The following is a 22,102-nucleotide window of genomic DNA, read 5'->3' on the forward strand; positions in this document are numbered from 1 at the left end:
GTATCGGATTGTAGAATTTTTTGCATCATATCTCCTTGGGCCCTCAATCTACCCTCCTCACACATACATTTACTTACAGCACAACAACAGAAAGAACACAACTGAAAACATCTTCAGTTGTTACTTGGTTTCCATGCTATATGACTGCAATCTTAATCTTAAACCCCTAAATATAAACTTTGTATATTTTCATTATAGACTGAATTCAATGAGCAGGCAGCAATAAGCTGTCATGTAATGGCACCCAGGGCACCCAAGAAGTTACTGTTTTGAACAGGCTCCATCATAGGAGTGAATCCTTAATCACGTAAAAATCTGCTAAATTAACTGACGCACAATAATGTGTTTACAATTAAGTGTTTGGCCCCTTTATAGGGTATGTGAAGGGTCACTGGGACCACTGCATAGAGAACAGGACTTTGGCTAGTTAAACAAACCTACTAACCTCAAACACACTCATCTGTCTCCCAGAGAACTTCTCTTAATTATTAACATTTAAACAATTTTATCTGCTTAATTGCTATCTTTGTCAATCCTGTTATGAAATGTCAACAGAACCAAATACTAACATAATCTCCCCCCAAAAAAGGCATAAAATTAAGTGCCATAAAAAGGATCCTTTCAGAGAATTGTGTTCCTCTGACTGGCTTCATTAAAGAACACAGCGCTTGCTTTTCTCTATCTTAGCATTAGGTATCACCAATGATGCCGAGGGCGGGCGCAACCTCAGTTTGAGGTTGAGCAGCCCAGAGATCAGAAGAGGAGCTAAGTATTTGAGGTGAAGTATTTGAACAGCACAGAGATGATCTGCATAACCTATGACCTCTGGCTCGGTCGTTAGACTGCCGTCCTAATGAGGCTCGAGGACAGATCATGGGTAGTTTGTCAAAGACAGAAATGGTGAGAGGTGAGGAGGAAACAGAGGATAGGGTAAACTCAGGGAGTGGTTTTCACAGTGAAAGAGATGTGGAGAGGAAGAGGGTTGGATGAAGGGTGGCATGTGTAGGGGGGGGGGGATACAGTGTGAGACACAGAGATAAATCTCCTAAAAGCCATCTTCCCCCCACCCCCCCACCCCCATGGGCTACTCCAACGGTATACTGTGACATTTCGTTGTTGGGAATGCGACACTAATGAGGTACTATTGGATATGAGGTTGACAGTTTCGGCAGGAAACACATACATGTGACTCAGCATCTGCTCAGCTGCTGCTGCAGCCCTTCAGACCTCACAAAGAAATATATATGAAGCACATTAATCAAAGAATGCCAAGATAATTTAAACTTGATTATTGAGGTAGGCCAAAGGCCTCTCTCCCTGGTTCCTATGCCTATCCTTCCTCCCTTAAGCAATTAATCTTCGATAATCTCACTTTATTTCTGTCCTCTATTCTCCACAAAGCCATTAATCTCTTGCCCAGCGCCCACAGAATGTGTAATCTCAGGATGTAGCCTACTGTTAGTGGTCGGAACCCTTTTTACAACAGCAACTGCCATTTCTCCTCTTGAATGCCAACTATGAGGCAGTGTGGTTAAGGTGATTCCTGTAATTTAACCAGCCCAAGGATTATGGGATAAACAACAGCAGCAAATAATCAAGGTTCAGATCGGCCAGTAGAAAGTCGGTTTGCTGAGGGATCTAGCTAATGTAGACTAGAATATTTCACACATCAATCACTCATCAGATGGGCGTAAAGGGTTTGTTTGTAACTTGGACTGAATATGTCCATAACACATCGATACAACCTTTTGTGGTAACCAGAAGTGTGTCAATAAAACAACACACACGTACATACGTATGCAGACAAACATACCAAAAAAATGGCTCCATGATATTACTATCTGATTTAAACAAAAGCTGAAGAAGAGATTTCCCAACTCAATTCCACAAAGTTTTTTTTTTCAAAAAGACAGAAATGTGAGGATATAGGTTGGAACAACGAACTATTCCAAATCCCAAAATGTAAAAAAAAAGAAAAGAAAAAGATTGCACCCAAAAAAGCAACAATTTTACTATTCTTTTTGTTTAAAAGGAATTTAAGGCTCAGATGAGACTAGTGTCATGTTAGGTGCAGCCAAGTGCTTCACCATGGCACATGTTGCATATTTAAGTATCTGTAGTGTAGCAGCCCTGGGTGAAATACAGATCAAATAGTATGAAGTGAGCTAGATTTACCTCAGTTTATTAACATATGGGACTGTCCTATTCTACTCATCTATTCCTTCGATGTTATTAGGTAAATCTGGCATACACCAAGCAGTTGATTGTATTTGTAAATAGTATATGACCCAGGTCAGAAGTAGAAAGGTTGAGGTGATTTAGTTTTTTTGCCTCCCATAGTAGAGAAATTGACTTTGAAGACCCACAATGTTAAACTTCATACGATATGTGATCTAACAACAAAACATTATGCAATTGGGATGTAACAGTCAAATGTTATCACTGCCAAAACTGTTTAAAAATGTTTGTTAAAACTAAACATCGTCCTATTTAAACACGTAAAACAATTCAATCACATGATACACATAAAAGGGTGAGATGAAATGTAACAACATTACACAACCATGAGTATTAAGGTCTCTCTATTTCATTATATGCACTGAATACTGCAATCTCACCTTTTTATCTGTCTTTAAAAACCAATAAAAGCACATTAGATGATTTATACTTTCCAAAAATAATAGACACAAAGGTAAATGCTTGTATTTGTCTGAAATCTAGATTTAAAAAATTACGTATTTTTCCCAAAGAGGCCCTATGTCATATGAGTGATGTATACACGATCAAGATTTGGACGCAGGGACAATTAAAGAAGCCTGAAGCCACAGTGAGAATAAAACTGTTTTTGATTGTGTTCCGCTCGTGTTCCTACGTTGATGCATCCTTCTCTCCCGCTCTTTCTTCTCTTCTTCCCTCTCCTCTCACCCAGTAAGGATGTACTTCATCATCTATTGAACGTTTTCTATGGGTACAGATTCCCATGATCCTCCTCTCCTGCCAATCCAAAGTCCTCGGAACACGGAGAAGCCAATCGGCAAATAGCCTTGGAGGGCAGGAGAAGGTCAGGTCATTTGGCAGGTGGTTTAGTTTCAGTCAGAGTCAAGTGGTGCTGCTACTTAGTGGAGGCCAGTGGTTGAAAGGTCCTCCAGCAGGCAGACCAGGGCGAGTGGTCAGGGTGGGGAGAGAAGGGTGTTACAGGCGCCATAGAGTTGGACGGCCAAGTGATCTCAGCTGTGCTGGTGGACAGAATCCCTGAGGGAGAGAAATGAATCAGATCAGATCTTGTTTAACTACATGCTCTTATGGTTCTTCCCTTTGGCACTTACTTTGGTTGTTCACAATGTGTGCTTCATGTTTTGGCTACTCGCAATGTTTTTGTGGCTATCTTGTTGTTATGATCAGTGACCTATGCACTTTGTAAAGCTCTCTCTTGGAAGTCGCTTTGGATAAAAGCGTCTGCTAAATGAATAAATCTAAATGTAAATGAATCAAAGTGTGTGGCAGTCAAAGTGTGTATTTGTGTGTGTGTGTGTGTGTGTGTGTGTGTGTGTGGGTGCACTGTACATGCGTGTTTGTGTCTGTGTTTCGGGTGCCTGTTACCTTTATGTCGTGTAACTCAAATGTGTGTCTCCACATCAGTGTAGCCGGGCAACATGTCCCCATTGGGGCAGCTCTTCGCCATCGGTGGGGGCAGCATGTGGTCGACGCTGGGGTCCTGTGGCGTGCCCTGCTGGCCTTGCTGAGCACGGCGGTGCACCAGTGGCACAAAGAACAGCACCATGCCCCCCACCATGGGGGGCACCCCCGCCAGGTAGAACGCCACCTGGTAGTTACCAAAGTAGTCGTGCAGGAGACCTTTTGGGGGGAGAAAGGTGGGAATAGAAAGAAAGCGATGGAGGCGGACATGGAGGAGAGATCGGAAGAGGAGAGTGGGAATAAAAAAAGAAAGGAGGAAGAGAAGGGAGAAGAGGAGAGTACAGTAAAGTAACAAGAATGTAAAATGCATCACAATAATCCACTTTGTTACAATAGGCCAGCCAAGCTCCATCAGTCCAGCAGAACAATTTGAAAGAATTTCTATTATGTAATATTTCTTCCTCGGCTGGCCAGTATAAATCTTCATCATTTTCTAAAGGCTGTATACTGGATGAGTCATGGTCACAGCCATGCCACTGTTTAGTTTTGCATTCTCCTGGGTTTCCCTGGGCCTAGTGTTCTGTTTGTCTCCCTGGGTGTATTCCGTTCCTGGTCTCTTTTTCATGGCTGCATCTCCAGTCTCTCGTTCACCCAGCTGTTGTCAGTTGTGTAATCACCCTGCCATATATATATATATATATATATATATATATATATATATATATATATATATATATATATATATATATATATTTGCTTCTACTTATGTTCTGTTTGTCGGTTACACACATATCAAACTACAGGCATGTGACACACGAATGTGCCTCTGGTTCAAGAGGTGGATGGGAGGCAAAGTACTTTCTGGAATGGAATAGTCTGCGGAAATGAGAAATCAGTAGAGTGTGCAAGAAGAGGCGTGAGAGGGAGCAACATTGGCTGATATTTCCCCCAGATTTATGTCCAGCTGGGATGTCATTGGTCTAACTCCCCACTGCTTCGACCAATGGCCAGGATGCCTCTCAGAGAGACTGAGAAACGGCACAAAATAGAGGAGGAGGGGGGAGGGGCACTGAAAGAACAGGGGTGAGGTGAAGATAGAGGAAGACAGAAAAGATCCTGAAGTGAGAGGAGAGTATCCATGCCTGGACTGCAGTCAACAACCCATCACTAAACTATGAGTTTGTTTATCATACTCACTACCCAATCCCTGACTAAATATATCAGTCTCTAATGCTGGAACTGAACTCAAAAGATCTCTACCCATGGCTCTCTTTATAAACAGTTACTCCCACACTTGTGGCAGATGTCAACATTATTCATATTGTACCATAAAACTATGCTTATTGCTGCAAAGTGTTGTATAAGTGTGTTGTAAAATGGCAAACAGACTGGGATTTGATCCTAGATCATGCAAACATGCTGGGACTAAATATTATATGGACAAGCTGTAAAATAATCCAGGATCAGCACACATACTTGCCGATACTTCTTAAATATATGCTCTGGTCTAATACCTAAATATAAATAAATCCATAAAGGAGGGCCTTGTAACACAATGACGTTGGTGTTAGGCTACCCACCAGCAATAGGAGGTCCAGCGGTCATGGGCAGTGCCATGAGGCCCAACAGGTAGCCAATGGCCTGCGAGGCCTGCATGGGGCCCACCAGCTCGAAGGCGATGGGGGCCATGATGGTGATGAAGCATCCATCACACAGGCCCAGGAACACACACACCACCACCAAGCCCTCGAACATAGTGCACTGGGGGATCATCATGGACATGAGGCCCAGCACCATGAAGGATGCCACCTGGGGTAGAAGAAGAGTTCACCTTTACATTTAGTCATTTAGCAGACGCTCTTATCCAGAGCGACTTACAGTAAGTACAGGGACATTCTTGCCAAGGCAAGTAGGGTGAAATGCCTTGCCCAAGGACACAACGTCATTTTGCAGGGCCGCGAATCAAACCGGCAACCTTTCTCACCTGCATGTAGATCTTCTTCACCCCTGGGATGAGATCTCCAACCTTCCCAAAGATGAGGCGCCCGACGCCGGATGAGGCTCCGATGCACACCAGAAGGACCCACTCTTTCTCAGTCTCCTTGAACTGCTCCTTCACAAAGTTGATCTGGGGAGGGTGGGGCGAAGCGCACAGGGGACATTTGGCACACGTATAGACTTGTAGACTTTCTAGTCCACTTCAAGTCAACAGAATGTAGCCACACTTTGGATAACCACCTATTTGATCTCTTTATATTACCAGTGTGTGCTGGCTTCAAACTTTGAATTGCTTTGATCATTTCAGAGGGCTTTGGACACGCAAGTACTGTACATTGTAACAATACACACATTCAACAGGTTTATAATTAGTTTTCATGGGTGTTACTCCGATGTTCAACACCCATATATCAGGATATTGAATTCAATGGGACCCTGTTAGAGTGGGTGGGAACAAAAGTCAAATAAATATTTCCTTACATATATAGCCACTATTTTCTTTTACAAAAACAAATGTCTCCATCCTCCCTCTTTTCCACAAAACTTTGGAACAGAAGGACAGGAAGAGGCCGAGGTATAGGTGACAAACTTCCCATTTTTCAACCCCCTCCCATCTAAACGACTCCACTCCAAAACAGAGTGTTCTAAAGCCTTTCCTGACCAGAAGCTGGGGAGCGTGTGTGAAATAGTGGCGCTGCTTTGAAGGCCTCCACATGGCAGAGGAACATCAATGGCCATAGGATACTGCACTAGCATGTTTAGGCAGGACTTAAAGGACAGGTTTCCTGAAGTTGCTTGGCCTCGCGTTCCTCCACAACAAAGACCGGGGTCTTGTTTACTTCTGACCCACAAGCCTGAAACAACAGGCCCTGGCAGAGGGAGGCCCAAAACACCAGACATCTGTTGGGAAAGCTTCCCAACGTCACACCCTCTATCTTTCATTCTCCCTATCTCCCTCACTATTTCTTTCTGCCTCCCCAGACTTATGTTCTTCTACCTCTGTTCTTCTACCCCCCCACGCCCCCTTGCTGATTGTCTCCCACACCATAGGTTATCACCCTCTCTCCGGTCCTGTCTTTCTTTCTTTTCCTATATCCCCTGTGGTTTTAACATAAACATTGAAGACAACCTCTACTGGGTTGTACAGGGTGTTACTAGAGAACCTTAAACCATACAATAGCAACAGTTCATCACTGTAAAACATACTTAAAGAGGTAGACATAATAAAAATTGAATTACGTTACGTAGAATTCCAGGTCCTTACCAGGTGGATGTAGGGCACAAAGTACCCTAGCACTGCAGTCGCTACCCCAAATGCCCACACCCTGTAGGTGACAATGTGGAACACTCGCAGGTTAAAGTACTTCCGCATCTGCATCAGGCCTCGGCTAAACCAGCTGCCCCCGGCGGTGGCAGCCAGATGGGCCGAGGGCTCAGTGGGAACTGGGGGTCCCGGACCTGGAGCTCCGTGAGGGAGAAGGGGCTTGAAGGTGAAGGCCAGAAAGGCCTGGACCAACATGAAGATGCTGAGGATCTGGAAAGTGTGCTTAAGGCCCAGGGGCTCCACCACCTTCTTGAGAAGCACTGGGAGGCCCATGGAGAAGAGGCTACTGCCTGCTGTCACCACCCCGTTGGCAAGGCCCAGTCGACGGCGGAAGTAGTGCCCCAGAATGACCAGGGAGGGCTGGAAGGCGAAGGAGGAACCGCAGCCGAACAGGATACCGTAGGTGAAATACCGCAGACTGAGGGAACTGGGGGAGGTATGGAGAGAGATGTAAATGTAAAGAGTGAAGATAGATAAAGGAAGGGATGGAAACAGGGAGAAGGGATTTGAGAGGGCAAGCAGGGGGATGGGTTGTTTTGTATAGGGTGATGAGCAGAAGAAAACAAGTAATACCTATCTTTGCCATGTTCACACAGTTCTATGGTTAGCAAACTTACTGTATGTATAGTATTGGTTTTCTTACGTTGCAAAGGCGCTACTGAGAAGTCCTATAAAGGCCACAAGGGCTCCACCAATAGCAGTCTTCCTGCAGCCAAAGTGGTCAGTGAACATACTGACCACTGGAGAGCAGAAGAAGATCATGCCCATGGCTAGGGCCCCCACCCAAGCTGTGGAGAGAAAAAGAAGGGGAGAGGGGTGTGGGAAGAGAAGGAGAGAGAGTATGTAGGGCAGAGGAAAGAGGGAAGGGAGAGAGTAGCATTTATACCAACAATAGACAGCTTATCAACATTTCCACCAAAATAGAAGCAGTACAATTCCATTGATTTGTGCTCCATTATTATTAGTGTACCGTCGCCATGACAAAGGCTTTGCAATCGACTACACAATCCTTATATCACCACAGTGTGCTATACAGTTCAACCTTTCTGAAACCAGAAGGCAACCCAGACACCACTTAACATAAAGATATCTCCCTCATGGATTTGAATGAGAGCAACAGCATGGTTTCATGTTGAATGGTGTCTGTTTCAAATTCTCTATGCTTTAAACATTTTTCTAGATTGTGACTCCACAGCTAATGTCTTCAATTGATTCCTTCCTGGTGTCTTTCCTTATGCATGTTGAGAGAGACATGTTTTCAAAGACAGTGAGGCAGGGCCATTTAAATGCAGACTGAATTTCCATTCACCTGCTGTCCGTAAATTAACATATGAACCTTGTGTTCAATGTTCAGCAAGGTATGCAATGATAAATACATGTGTTAAACAAAGTTAACCTTTATAAAGCATAATGTCGCTACCCTTCTGCGAGGGCAGCAAGAGACAGTCTGAACCCACAACCCACACCTGGTTGTGGCGGTCGAGGGGCAAAGGTAACTTTAATGTGTGATCTGCTGTCTGCTCCAGATGCAGAACTGACCGGGTCGATTAACAGGCTCACTGGTTACAAAATTGGCAGTGTGTTGGTGTGTGTGTGTGTATATGTGTGTGTTTGAGAGAAAATGTGTGCGTGTGTGTGTGTGTATGTATGTGTGTGTGTGTTTGAGAGAAACTGTGTGAGTATGTGTGTGTGTGTGTTGGTGGGAGTACTAGCAGTCATCCTTGTGTAGCTCTTGGCAGCCTTTTACAGTTTCTCCTCCTTCATCTACCCCAACAACCAAAGCAGCAAGCAAACACGCAGTAAACGGGTGTTAACGACATGTACTGAACAGTAGATGTTTTTGTGTGACTTTGAGTTGGAGCTTGGCTTGGTGGTGTGGGGTTCAAATGCACACACCTTTATATCTGCTTCTTACATTCCATGGCAGCTGAACAGTCACAGTCCAGCAGAGTTCTTTTGGAAAGTTTTGGAATGTTTTCTGCTTAAATAATTTTCTAATGTGTATTTTGTGTGACTCATTCTAAAAGTTGGTTACTGTGTCGCTGTAGGTACTAGTGAACTGTAACATGTTGTGTATCCCTTGATGCTTGAACTTTTAACAAACATAAGAGTTTCCACTTTTAGCCAAGCAGCTGCTGCCTGGGAATAACTTTCCATACAATAATGGTCACTTAAACAGACACAACTGCAAAGACTGAAAATTCTGAAAATACCTCAGATAAACACTGCTCCTGTCGAAGTCACTAATATTCTAATCTCAATGTAAAATACCCTTTCCAAAAAATAGAAAACACTTGGTCATATGGTTACAATTAGTTACTTGCATTGGATTTGTCTGAGGATTTATAGGGTCTGACTGCAAGACCATCTGCCTACACACCCACATAGATGTGCAGCATGTTCACTCCCCAAACTGTGGACTTTTTGTATCCACTGTATATGCCTCATGTTTGCTTATTGTTAGGAGCCTGAAGGTCTTTCATGGTACTCCCAGTGATGCAAAGATCCATTTATCAAAACAGGGAACTGCCCAAAGCCAGGATCCGCACAAACAGAAACTCTGTTCTGTGTAAGTTGTTCCGTAAGAACTATGGGACCTTTTTGAAGAAAGCTGAACTGCTTCTAAGCAAACATTGTTTGTGTTTTATGTGAGTGCATGTGGTGTGTGTTTATATTAACAGAGGGCTTGAAATGTGTATTCGTGCTCGTCTCCATTCTTCTGTGTGGGTTCAGGAGAAGAGAGGCTTACCCTGTTGTGTTTGATTACATACTTTGGCAGCAGAGTGCTCCCCTTTTGCTGAATTCTACCATCTTTGTTTTATAGCCTGCCAGTAGAGTGGACAGTCTATTGATTGGGATGTAGGGAGGACTGACGTAGCGACAGTTGGGAAGGGTCGAGAACAGGCTCGCAGCTAAATCAATAACAGATCACATATTGTAGAGGCCTGAACTCTTGACTAACTTCTCAGACTATTCCAAACTTCTAAGCTATCACATTCTCCACCTCTACCCTCCTTCCCTGCATTTCCTCTTTTTCTCAACCCACCCCTCTATCCAAGCACCCTTGGGCAACTGGAGAGCAGTACAGTCATTAGCAGGGAATTAGGTCTGACCTGCTTAGAAACAATAGAGAGAGCGATGGAGGGATTGAGGGGAGAAAGGAGGGGGGAGGCAACATGCATTGTGGATGACAGATGTATAACGACAAGCCGGCTGACTGTCTGGCTGGCAAACCCTCATCCCCCCTTCCTCCCAGAGCCCACAGACTGGATGGCTAGATCCGCCTATGCCAGGGGAAAACTGTGCGCTATTTAAAGGGACAGCAACCCGTCCCTTCATGTATGATTGTTTTTTTGCTTCATCTCTCCTTCTTGACCGAGGGTGGGGGGCAAGGCCACAAGTTGAAGGACTTGTGGCCTTGCCACAAGTCCTTCAAGTGTTGTAAAATTTATCAGAAGTCTGTTGCCTGGTGGAAAAGAATGCCAAAGCAACATGCCATGCCTTTCTTTGATTCTCCACTTATCCTTTGTGTGTGTGTGTGTGTGTGTGTGTGTGTGTGTGTGTGTGTCCGCGAGTTGCAGGAGAGAAAAAGAGAAAGAAAGAGAGAGAGAGAGAGAGAGAGAGAGAGAGAGAGAGAGAGAGAGAGAGAGAGAGAGAGAGAGAGAGAGAGAGAGAGAGAGAGAGAGAGAGAGAGAGAGAGAGAGAGAGAGAAAAAGAGAGAAAAAGAGAGAGAAAGAAAGAAAGAAAGAGTAGAAAGAGGGTTTGTGGACAAAGGCCCCTGATCCGATTGGCCGTATGCCCCATGGAATGCCAAACATGCCATTTTATTCCTTGAGTTTCCAGTTAAGATGTGTAACTGACACAAGAAAAGACTGAATAACACTGACATCATGTAATTATATATTTTGTTTTCCATACTGTAAGTTTCATGACAGTACCATCTCCCATAATAGCTATAAATTCACGACTACAACTTCAGATGAAACCGGATCTCTTTTTCCCCATGGGTAATATTTTTCCCTTGTGCTCAAACAGAGACCTGATTCTTGAAGTGTTTATTAAAGCACCTTGAGCCAGAGCTTGTTACTCTCAACACTGTTACTTTGGCAGTATTTGAAGGCAAAATATAATCCAAGAAATAAATTCTATGTACTTTTTGCCATTACAAGAGAGGGGTAGAATATAAAATGTAAGAAAAAAAGAGAGGGGGGGAGTCAGGTGGCTGAGCGGTTAGAGAATCGGACTAGTAATCAGAAGGTCGCTGGTTCGATTCCCGGCCGTGTCAAATGACGTTGTGTCCTTGGGCAAGGCACTTCACCCTACTTGCCTCGGGGGGAATGTCCCTGTACTTACTGTAAGTCGCTCTGGATAAGAGCGTCTGCTAAATGATTAAATGTAAATGTAAAATGTAGGCACCATCGATAAACCCACCTCTTGTAGTTGACATCTTCTTACAATATGTTTGATAATTCTGAACTATTAGTAACAACACAATGATTAGATTGGCAAACAGTATTTCCACAGGCTATTCTAACTTACTATCCTGCTATGCTTGGGCCATCTGTACTCTCTTACAGTAGCAGAATGGGTTTTTGCTCTTATTTGTCACTCCATCAGCAGATGTGCTGTAGCATTGAAGGCTTTGGTGGCTGCCGCATCGATTCTGCACATACCATACATAAAACATGGTAGGTCATCAAAAGGTTGCAGCCTTCTCTAAAAAATCTAAAAAAATCTAAAGAAGAATCTAAAGAAAAGTAGACACTCAAGAGAGTATGCATGTTAAATCCCTCATACCTGCAACTATATCTTTCACTAAACTGACTTTGATGTTACCACTTTCTCCACAAACTATTCTCCCTAACTCTGGTTCAGCCCTGGCCCCAGGTTTAAATTTCCAAAGATCAGCTTTCCCTCCTTAAATCCTAATCTACAGCAGACCGACCCCCCCCCCCCCCCCCCCCCCCCCCTAATCTGCCATTCTCTTCCATGTCCAAATATATAAAAGGCCATGCAACAGATGACTGACCGATGATGCAGACAAGCAAGGGATGCGTGAGAGCTAAAGTCTGGTATTAAAAGCCAGTCTGTTATAATCCACAACAGATTGGCTGAAGATTGAGGACATCATAAAACTGGGTACACTTGAACTGAAGCTGACGACACAGGGGACAAGGCCACAGCATGTCATACCAAGTTTACTGTCAACTAACCATGTAAAAGGCAGGAAGGCTGTGCCATGGCCCAGCCGGTGTGTTCGTGTAATAAAAGGCAAGGTAAAAAGCTGACAGAGGTTGCAGGTACAGTTTATCTGGATAGGTGTAATGTCTGTGGAGAAGGTCTCCAAGGTCTCCAGGTGATCAACGTGATCGTTGTTATAGTTGGCAGTAAGTTTTATGGCTACAGGGCTAACGTTTTGAAGGGGTCATACATTTATCTATTCAATGATGAAAAGGTAGTTGAAATGTGTTCTTAAATTGAGCAAATGAATAATGATGATGATGATAAAGTAAAATCGGCATATAACCTGATATACCTGAATTGATGCAATGCAATGCGAGTTTCGATTCCTCCTCTACCATCCACCAATTTTTAACTTCATCAGGTGCCCCAGAGGTCACTCACCTACTCTGAACTGCGACGTCTGGTCGGCATGTTCTCTCGCCAACATCATGTGGAGAATACCAAAGGAGTTCTGGATTCCGAAGATCGATCCATTACACCAGGTAGCGGCGAATACGACTAACCATCCAAATCCGCCCTCCGGTGGCTCGAACCCCGCACCGTGTCTAGATATTGGGACTGACGGGGACTGTGCCTCGGAACTCGGTGAAAAGGCAGGCTTAAGTCCCGCTTCAATGAGCTGGATGGTACTGTCATCGTGTGAGATTTTACACTCGCTGTCCCCTTGACCATTCGGTGCTTGTGGATTTGCTTGATCGTGGGAGATACCTTTTTCATCCATTCCTGAATCTGCAAAATGTTCGGTTGGAGTCTCGTCGCTTGCTGTGTCGGTCTGATTGTCTATCCCGTTGACCCCCATCGTCTCTTGGCCAGTAAAGGGGTTATTATTGGTCTCCGTGCACGACCCTCATGCACCAGACACCGGCATGAAACCTACAGCACCAACGGGTGTCTTGATCAAGGCTGAAAAGTGGAAGACGTTTATGCTTTAAAACCGGTAGATAGTAATGGAATCGTAGCAAAAGTCACAGCATCAACTTCAAGACCTCAAAGTACAGATGTAAAATTGTAATTACCCCTTTGCAATGGACAGACAGTCGTCTGGGTCTAACACAGTTATCGCGTTCCCTCATATAGATACGTCCTCTCTATAGGCTATAGTCCAGTATTTTTCAACAAAATGTACGACTCCCAAAACATTTTACCATTGCCGCCCTGCTCTGTGTAAAATATGGCTCAACCTGTGAATACGTCTGCTCAACCTCGTTTCAATCTTGTCCATGCACTGCGTTGCCGTCCGGCCGCGGTCCACATCACATCCTTCAATAAGTAAACAGATCCCTGTAGGCTCCGCCTCTTTCATTTGTTAAATGTTTATAGACGCTGTCGAAAGATGGTTACATGAAATCTGTAGGTGTTCTGTCTGGACCACGGCGTGTCAACACAAAACAACCTTCATTCAACAGATTGCCCCCGCCTCCGCTGACTTCCGCCACCAATGGCCGCGCTGTGGGATGGATCTACCATACCTTCATGTGATAAAGGAAAACTCGAATGTAGCCCCACCCCTTCTGCACCCTCTACCCCAATTGCTCAATTTCCATTGGAAGAGACAGTTGCAAATCAATACACTGATGCTGGAGTGGAAAACATTTCGAATAATAACTAGCGATTTATTCATGATATTGCTACGATGTTGCACAGAGACGCAAATGTATCAATCTCTATAGCGACAATGTTGCTGTATCTCACAAGCATCTCGAGAGCCTAGTCATGCTGCCGACTGGCGATAATTCTTCAACACTAACCAACTATAACACAACGATGCAGTTGCTTACACGAGACTGTTTTCGACGTTGTCCACGAAGTTAAGCGCACGTGCTTGTAAAATTGATTGGTAATAATAACCGTGTGGGACACGAGCAGTGCTTAAGCCTACGACTGACGCTGAGTTTACGTAAAGTTCTGTAGGTTCAATGCGGATGTATTGCAAATAACATGAGCTGGGGACGAGGCAGTAGGGAATTTGAGTACCATAAGATATACACTGCCCTTGGCCGGGTTTCCCAGATTCGTTAAGAAGCTCTTAACGCTAAGAACTTCTTAGGAGCGTTCTAAGAACGCTCTAGAACGCTCTTAGAACGCTCCTAAGAAGCTCTTAGCGTTAAGAGCTTCTTAACGAATCTGGGAAACCCGACCCTTGACTGTCTCATGGTAGAGGGGAACATGAGAGGACTACAAGCTTAAGGAGGTAGCTTATAGTAAGAACTAGATATACGATAGTGGAAAGGAGAATAGACCACGACAACAAATATGCGATACATATGTACATATGTAGATCAGCTAAAATTTGTGGAAAAACAGCCTCTAAACCTCTGTAAAACACGCACATAATATTTATAGGCCTGTGTACAGGCCTATAAACATTCGAACATATACCACTTGGTGGCACTGTTATACTACATTTAGCTTCACTATAATGAAGCCTGTCTCTTGAGAATTTGAGAGGAATGACTAGAGAAGGTAGACTTTCCCGTTTCAACTTGTCCACACCATTTCGAAGAAAAATACCGTATGCAAAAGATTGACGTTTTAGCCTCGGCTTGTTTTACAGGACACAATGCGTTTCCGAATGTGTCATGTGTCTGTCACCTTAGATGCATTTTTGGAGGGAAATTAAGTCAGAGACTTCTGGGAAATATAGCTTCCCACAAGCCTGACAAATAGCCATTATTTTATTTTTTTACTGATTTCATAATGCATTCAAATGGTATGTAAGAGCTGTATTTTGACCAGTCAATATATCACAAGTGAATGGGTAGTAGGCTATTAAATAGTTCCTGATCCTAATTTGTAAATATAAATTATTAATTTATGCATTTATGTGAAACAATGCATTATAATAGTAGTGTAATATGTTGGCAGTACTCAAAAAGTTATTGATGACAATTAAAGCCAAAGGTGCAATGAATTTGAAATGTTTCTAAATTTACATTAAGTAATTGTTGACCCTATGTTAGTTTCCTCAAGGATCACAATGACTCTTGCTTAGAGACTTGTTGCTCTTGTGGTTAGTGGTAACTGATTTAAATTTTTGTACTCGCTGTGATATATTGTTTTTATTATTGTTGCTTGTTTTTCTACAGGTACACTTGCACTTATAGCGGTTCATATTGTTTAATTGTCACTTGTTTAACTACTTGCTCTTATGGTTCTTCCCTTTGGCGTCTGCTAAATGAATAAATGTAAATGTAAGTAATTTTACACCTATAAACGTCCTTTAAGACACCTTGTTAATTAATTACGCATTAATCCATGGTTATGATTGTTCCCTTGTTGTAAAGTGTACTATGCTCAATGACCAACTACATTTTGTATTTGTTGCAAATGAAACTTTCCGTTGTTTCTATCATAATGTGTGGTCAGGTCAAAGGTAAAGAGGTTTCAGAGAGGGTCAATTATTTCCTGTTTGTCGTGGGATTCTTCTATTCCACAGATAAGTGGGGTGGGACTTATTATACTAATATGTAAAACACATGAGGGATGTCTGGACCAACCTTTCAACAAGTCAGATACAACCACACTGTATGTGCTTGACACATATAGTGTTTGGGCAAGATTGAGTATATTTTATTTAGTGCGTGCTGAGTGAGTTAGTGGATGGATTTTATTTTACTTCACAAGTATCGCAGTGGTTCCCATACAATCAAAGTCCCCTCTCACCTGAGGTGTTCCATGAGACAAAACAAATGTTGTTGAAAAACGTGGGTTGTGTATGACATGCTGTTACCTGCAGTGGTGGGGGTGTTTGTAAGATGCCAGTATCTATGACTCACTTTTTAACGTTCTATTTCCGATTTGTCTCGAGAACATATGTTTTGTTTTAGTCTGAATTTGTATTCAGGACATTACTTGAGTCGACCAAGAGTCTAGCATATTGATCTGGTGGAAACCGATTCATAAAGTTATTTTCTCCATAGGAGAGACCAGGACCATTCTTAACCATTCTTTTCAGTTATTTTGTAAAATTCTCTGCCATATATATATATATATATATATATATATCTGTTAAGATCTATGTGGAATATTGATTAATATAATATGCACTGTTAACCAAACTCTTGTGACGTTCCCCGCTATTCCGAATTACAGATAAACTCCCTCAATCTGAAAATCATCTTTATACGATGGGATAACAAATATTTCTAGACTAAACAATTTGTGGTGACACAGGTTAGCTTTGTGTCATATGATGGTACTTTGTGTGGAGACACTTCAGTACATGTTGAGAGAAACTGAGCCAACAATGACCAACCTGTCTATGACCCTACAGAATCCTATTTACTGGCAAGGAAAACAGCCTTCAATAGTTTTCTTTCATGGCATAGGATTGTGTGACTCTTGTGGTTTGTAATACATCCAAGAAGGCTCAAGCAGTTTAGCTCTGTAGTAAAATGAAAATATATGATATGTTAAATGTCATTTAAAATATCGAATGTGTCCTTATGTTCAGGATTTGCACTCAATAATTGCTACAGCAGGATTATTCAAATGAAAAAGGGACTGATCAATTGTACGTGTTCTAGTGAGAATTATTGTAAGTGATGTGTCACATCTGTATAATAGGTGTGGCAATCACTTTGTCATGTTCCTATGAAACTGTGTCTCTGACTCCGACCCCAACTCTGTTAACTTCTCTATTCCTCTTCTAACTCTGTTAGAGAAGTTACGTAGACAACAACACTTCTAACAAGTCACCACAAAAATGTGAGGCTAAATACATTTATACAGTTTTGGATAACTCATAATGTACTAGTCAAGGTTGTAGCACAGTGGTCATGTTAACCGTCACGTATAAGAATTTGTGTAAAGCGTGCGTTGTGTGCTGTGGTTGTGTTGATGTTTTGACTAGTGTAGTTTTGTACCATGAGGGGGAAAGGGCCAAAGCTGAAGTAGATGATTTCTGTCCGTTTTCCGTATCTTCTTCTCTGTGATGCTGGTACTCATGTAGCAGCTTGTCCACCTCGCCAGCCTTCCCCCGTAAAAGGAAGGAACGGAGACAGAGCTGGCTGCCTTTACCCCCGAAGACTGCAATGGGGAAGGATAATAAACAAGCACTCTTAACACACACACAGGCTCACAGAGGGGGGGACACAAACACATTCGCTCTCACTCCCACACACACACACACACGTACACACACACACACACACATACACACACACATACACACACACACACACACACACAGCATGTATGTGGGAGGAGGGTCTCACTCCCACACACACACACACACATACACACTACACACACACACACACACACACACACACACACACACACACACACACACACACACACACACACACACACACACACACACACACACACACACACACAGCATGTATGTGGGAGGAGGGTCTCACTCCCACACACACACACACACACACAAACACACATATACAGCTTGTATGTGGGAGGAGGGTCTCACTCCCACACACACAATGGAATGTAATTCTGTGAGTCACATGATTGAAATTATCAGACAAATTCACTCTAGAGGGCTTTAGCACAGTTTTGTGCAATAAACTTCCGCTGGCACTGACACTACCTACTCAAAATTAGAAGCAAGCTTTAGCTTGTTTTTTGCTACTGAGAAAATTGGTATGCAGGGAGGAACACAGACAGACATTAGACTGCCCCCTCCTCCTGAGAGAATGATAAAGAAGGCCACCCCTGAGGAAGGGGGAGTGTGTGTGTATAAGAGAGGGAGAGAAACAGAGAGAGACAGAGGAAGGGAGAAAAAAGAGCAAGCCGTGTGTGTGTGAGAGAGAGAGAAAGAGAGAGAGAGAGAGAGGGGTGGGGGGGAACAGAGGACGAGAGTAAATCGAGGGGTGTTAAAAAGGAGGTGCAAGTTTGGTGGGAACTCATAAGGACGGTTTGGAGAAAGAACAAGTACTTAAAAGAGAAAGGAGACCAAAGAAAGAAGAAGAGTGAAAGAACAAATACTTTTAAATTCAGGTAGGCCTCAGCACTGCATGAACTGTTTTGTTATCTAAGATCTTTGGTTACTAAGGTAATCAGTGTGACACTACAAGTAGATTAGGTGGATGGTTCCTTTAAAAGTAAATTACACATAATTTCCAATTCTACAATGGCAATAACTCTGATGGAGACTGGTCTAAATGAAATACATGTTTCCTGAGGATTAAGGAATGCGAGACAATCTTCCCTAAAGGGAATAGTTTTTTTCCTGGGTTCGTCTTGGGTTCCCACAGATTACCCTGGCAACAAGCCAGCTGGGACGAGAGCTCTGACAGGGTCACTGCTCTTCATCTGCTCCCAGTTAGCCTCTGAATACCTCTGTCCAAATTAACACTGTGGCTTTTTACCTAGACTACGCATAAATAATTAAGCCTGGTCCAAGGCAAAGTCAATTTTTCTGCCTAATTCAGTATTCTTCATGTGTCTAATTAACAATTTCTAACAATAGATTAATTAATTAACTGAATAATTTATGGGTCATGTATTCTCAAGTCAATCTTCATTGTATTCTTCACCTCCTTTAGCAAGCCTATATATCTGTATATCTGTCATTGTATCATGTAATGATCTAATTATGACACTTATGTTGTATGCTATCTTAGTCTCAGTTGTAGAACACCGATGACACACCGATTATTTGGCAGGACTGACATGTATTTCTATATTTATTCTACTGCCCCCACAGATGATGAAGTCACCGTGCTGGAACTTGGCCATGGTGTTCCTCCTCCTGACCCCTGAACTTTTATACTTCCTCTCTTCATCGCTCCTCACACAGGCCATCCCTACCCATTCTCCGGTCACGCCCCACCGCATCCTCTACGTAACAGATGTAGGCGGTGATGACTATAACGACTATGGTGATGGTGATGACCACTCTCCCTCCCCTTCTAAAATATCTCCTACGGTCAAAACTGGCCCTGAGCTCAGCCTATGTGACTACGACCCCTGCATGGCCCAGCAAGTGCCCTGCAACCAGCTCTCAGCCCAAGATGGCTGCCTCTGCCCTGGACTCAGTGGGCCTGATAAGATACCCCACCCCCCACTCCTTAAAAAATTGGTGCCTGCAGATGGCGAGGCAAAGGGAGTAGAGGTGTGGTGGTGCGCCCCTGAGTCGGTAGTGTCCAAGTACCAGGTGGTGGTGGAGGGGCATGAGGGGCAGCCCCTGAATTTTGGTGAAAAGTTGCGCAGTGGACTGGTAGGAGAGTTGCAGGTGGGGGCGAGAGTTTGTGTGGTGGCTGAGAACGAAGCAGGGACCAGTACACCAGTGGAGTACTCTTGCCAGACCTATGATCCCCCAGAAGCCACAAATCTGGCCCTGAGGGCTGGGGTCATTGGTGTAGGGCTGGGTCTGCTGCTGCTCCTCTCCCTGTCTGCTGTGATCTGCTGGAGGCGGCAGTCTTGTAGGAAAGCAGGGAGGAACTCCACTGAGGGTCTAGGAAACCCCTCCTATAGCACTGAGGGAACTTTCTGATCCAGCATTGCACCACCCACACCCAGAGCACTGCAGCCCTCACAGACAGGCCTCTGACAAGTCTCTATATGGAGAGGGTGACTGAGACTAGACAGGACCTCCAAATATGGTATTAATAATTCCACTATGAACTTTTGACTGTGTCAGAGCATTGAGATAACAAATGCCTACAAGAACACTGCAGGTTGTTTGCTGGCAAATTAACTTGTGTAGGATAACAGGGTACAGATTATGTGTAAAGTAGAAAAACTGACTGATGCGTTCTGTTTTTAATAAAAACTGTACAATTTGTCTGCAAATGTGTTTTTTTTTCTGGAATGAATTCAAACATACATGTAACGTAGACTATTAAGTGCCAGATAATGTTTACTTTATTAGACGCCTTTGAAGCGTTTTAAAGCGTTACAGCTTTTACTTTGAAATTCATGTTTCAGACGAAAAAGGATGTGATTTGCTACAACTTCGGCGTCATCTAAAGACCCTCCTTCTGTTCTCTTCTCGACCAATAGTTACCCCCAAACAAAAACATAGACCAAATTATTTACTGTGACTGTTGCACTACTTTACTCCACACCAAAAATGGCCAACTCAGGTAAGCAAGCTTTAGTTAATCAAAATGTAATTCATTTAATTGAAAATGAGTTAGCGTTACCATTTCACGAGTTGTTGTTAGCCAGCTGTTGAGTTTGGAGTTTTTAAACTCTATAGCCTACAACGTGACATAATATCTTATAATACAAACAATTAAAAGGGAACGTTTTCTTAATTTATGTAGGCTGTAACGCTAAACAACCTATTAATCTATCATCACTTAGCACAACTTGAAAGCAGCAGTATGATAACTCATCGTGACTCAGCAGTATTAAATGAAAATGGTCTTGTTTGCGGAAGTTGCACCTGATTTTACCTGGGGAAGAATGACAGCGATGAGGGATTACAAGGTGTGTTCGACTTCATGCATCGCCGGCGGCGCCGACAACGGGCTGCAGCCGGATGACTTGAAGCTGAGAATGCCATTGGCTGCTTCAAGTCAGCCGGGCTGCAGGCGGCTGCAGGCGACGCCGGCGCTGCATGAAGTCGAACGTACCTAATAATATGGCTGCCATGACTACTAATGTGCACACCTAACTGTATTTTTTATGCATTTCTCAATTTACCTTATAAATAGGCTACTTTCACTATATCAGCTATTTTATCATTGATGCGACTCAAATGTTAGTGTCCATATTTTTTGGATTATTATTATTATATATAATTTGTTTTACGGTTTCATGAATAGCCTATTACATAGGCCTACCTGTACAGCGATAGGCTTTGTGCGGGTCCCTATATGACTTCTACTCCTGTCAAACAGATATCTCATACGCCGAACTGAAGGCCCTCCTGGGGAAGAGCGAGAGTCTACTGCTGGTGGATGTCCGCACCAAAGAGGAAGTGGATAAAGGCTACATTCCAGGATCCATCCACATTCCAGGTGAGCCTATAGTCAAAGCTTAAACTGCCCTACCTGTACCAGTAGGCCTAATGTATAACCTGACACTCCTTGGTCACAGAAGATGCCATGCATTTGGACCAAAGGATATTACTCCAGTTTGAGAGGGTCTACAAAACCAAAAACTCTTACGACCCACATTTCTAGATTAATGAGTCTGTACACAACCACTGTTGGCACTTGCTTTTCACTATGCTACAGTAGTCCAGGTGCAACGATATGGCACGCAAGTTCTCATACTGCACACCCACAGATAAGCTTTGAGATTTAGTATCATGATAAGGCATTGATGTAAAATGTCAATGACATCACTGGTTAAAGCACTGTGAACATTTATGCAGCTTAGACACTACGGAGATGATATGAAGGAGTTTCTGTTTGTCCATTTGTAGTTGATTCGGTGGAAAGTGCACTGTCACTTGACCCTGCAGAGTTCAAGGCCAAGTACGGTGTGTCCAAACCCCCTCTGGATGCCCCCCAGTTTGTCTTCCACTGTCAGATGGGGCGTCGAGGGGCCATGGCAACGCAGAAGGCGCAAAGCATGGGATTCCAGAAGTATGAGCTAACTTACTAGCAATATCCCTTATGTTTTAACACATTGAAGATTTCTATTCTGCTATATTATCCTTCTATTTAAGATCATAGCTATTTACTGTTTGACCACAAAAACGTTATCACCCCTTAAAACTCTCTCTTTAATTTCAGGGCTTCTAACTATGCTGGGGGATACAAGGAGTGGTCTGATAAAGAAGGAAAATGAAAAGATAAGATTTGTGGAAAATTACCTTAAGGGAATTTGGGCATATTGACGCACAAGCCTCACTAACGAAAAACACAAACGTACAAGAAATGTGTATTTATAGCCTATTTGGATTTATATTTGTTATGTGTCTCTAATATTTTGTTTTAGAATAAAATCATTGAATGCTATGCAGTGTGTTCTTTGAAA

The 22,102-nt window shown here is 43.1% G+C and overlaps 3 protein-coding genes across 3 annotated transcripts; 2 read left to right on the plus strand and 1 right to left on the minus strand.

Annotated features, from left to right (window-relative positions):
• Positions 1-1,995: 1,995 nt before the first annotated feature.
• Positions 1,996-13,461, minus strand: slc16a2 (solute carrier family 16 member 2). The gene is made up of 8 exons (XM_067248319.1): positions 13,219-13,461; positions 12,584-13,105; positions 7,602-7,746; positions 6,899-7,385; positions 5,621-5,764; positions 5,217-5,445; positions 3,601-3,855; positions 1,996-3,252 (listed from the first exon to the last, which is right to left on the minus strand). The coding sequence occupies exons 2-7, from the start codon at positions 12,999-13,001 to the stop codon at positions 3,617-3,619; spliced, it is 1,662 nt and encodes a 553-aa protein (XP_067104420.1). The 5' UTR covers positions 13,002-13,105; positions 13,219-13,461; the 3' UTR covers positions 1,996-3,252; positions 3,601-3,616.
• A 4,544-nt stretch (positions 13,462-18,005) lies between these two features.
• On the plus strand, positions 18,006-20,030 carry si:ch1073-303k11.2 (LRRN4 C-terminal-like protein). Its single transcript, XM_067248358.1, has 2 exons — positions 18,006-18,163; positions 18,873-20,030. The coding sequence occupies exon 2, from the start codon at positions 18,873-18,875 to the stop codon at positions 19,659-19,661; it is 789 nt and encodes a 262-aa protein (XP_067104459.1). The 5' UTR covers positions 18,006-18,163; the 3' UTR covers positions 19,662-20,030.
• A 68-nt stretch (positions 20,031-20,098) lies between these two features.
• On the plus strand, positions 20,099-22,083 carry LOC136954717 (thiosulfate:glutathione sulfurtransferase-like). Its single transcript, XM_067248359.1, has 4 exons — positions 20,099-20,253; positions 21,016-21,135; positions 21,546-21,708; positions 21,859-22,083. Exons 1-4 carry the CDS (start codon positions 20,241-20,243, stop codon positions 21,911-21,913), a joined length of 351 nt encoding a protein of 116 aa, XP_067104460.1. The 5' UTR covers positions 20,099-20,240; the 3' UTR covers positions 21,914-22,083.
• Positions 22,084-22,102: the final 19 nt, after the last annotated feature.

This window comes from Osmerus mordax, chromosome 12 (genome assembly GCF_038355195.1).
Source record: "Osmerus mordax isolate fOsmMor3 chromosome 12, fOsmMor3.pri, whole genome shotgun sequence".
Classification (NCBI taxonomy): domain Eukaryota; kingdom Metazoa; phylum Chordata; class Actinopteri; order Osmeriformes; family Osmeridae; genus Osmerus; species Osmerus mordax.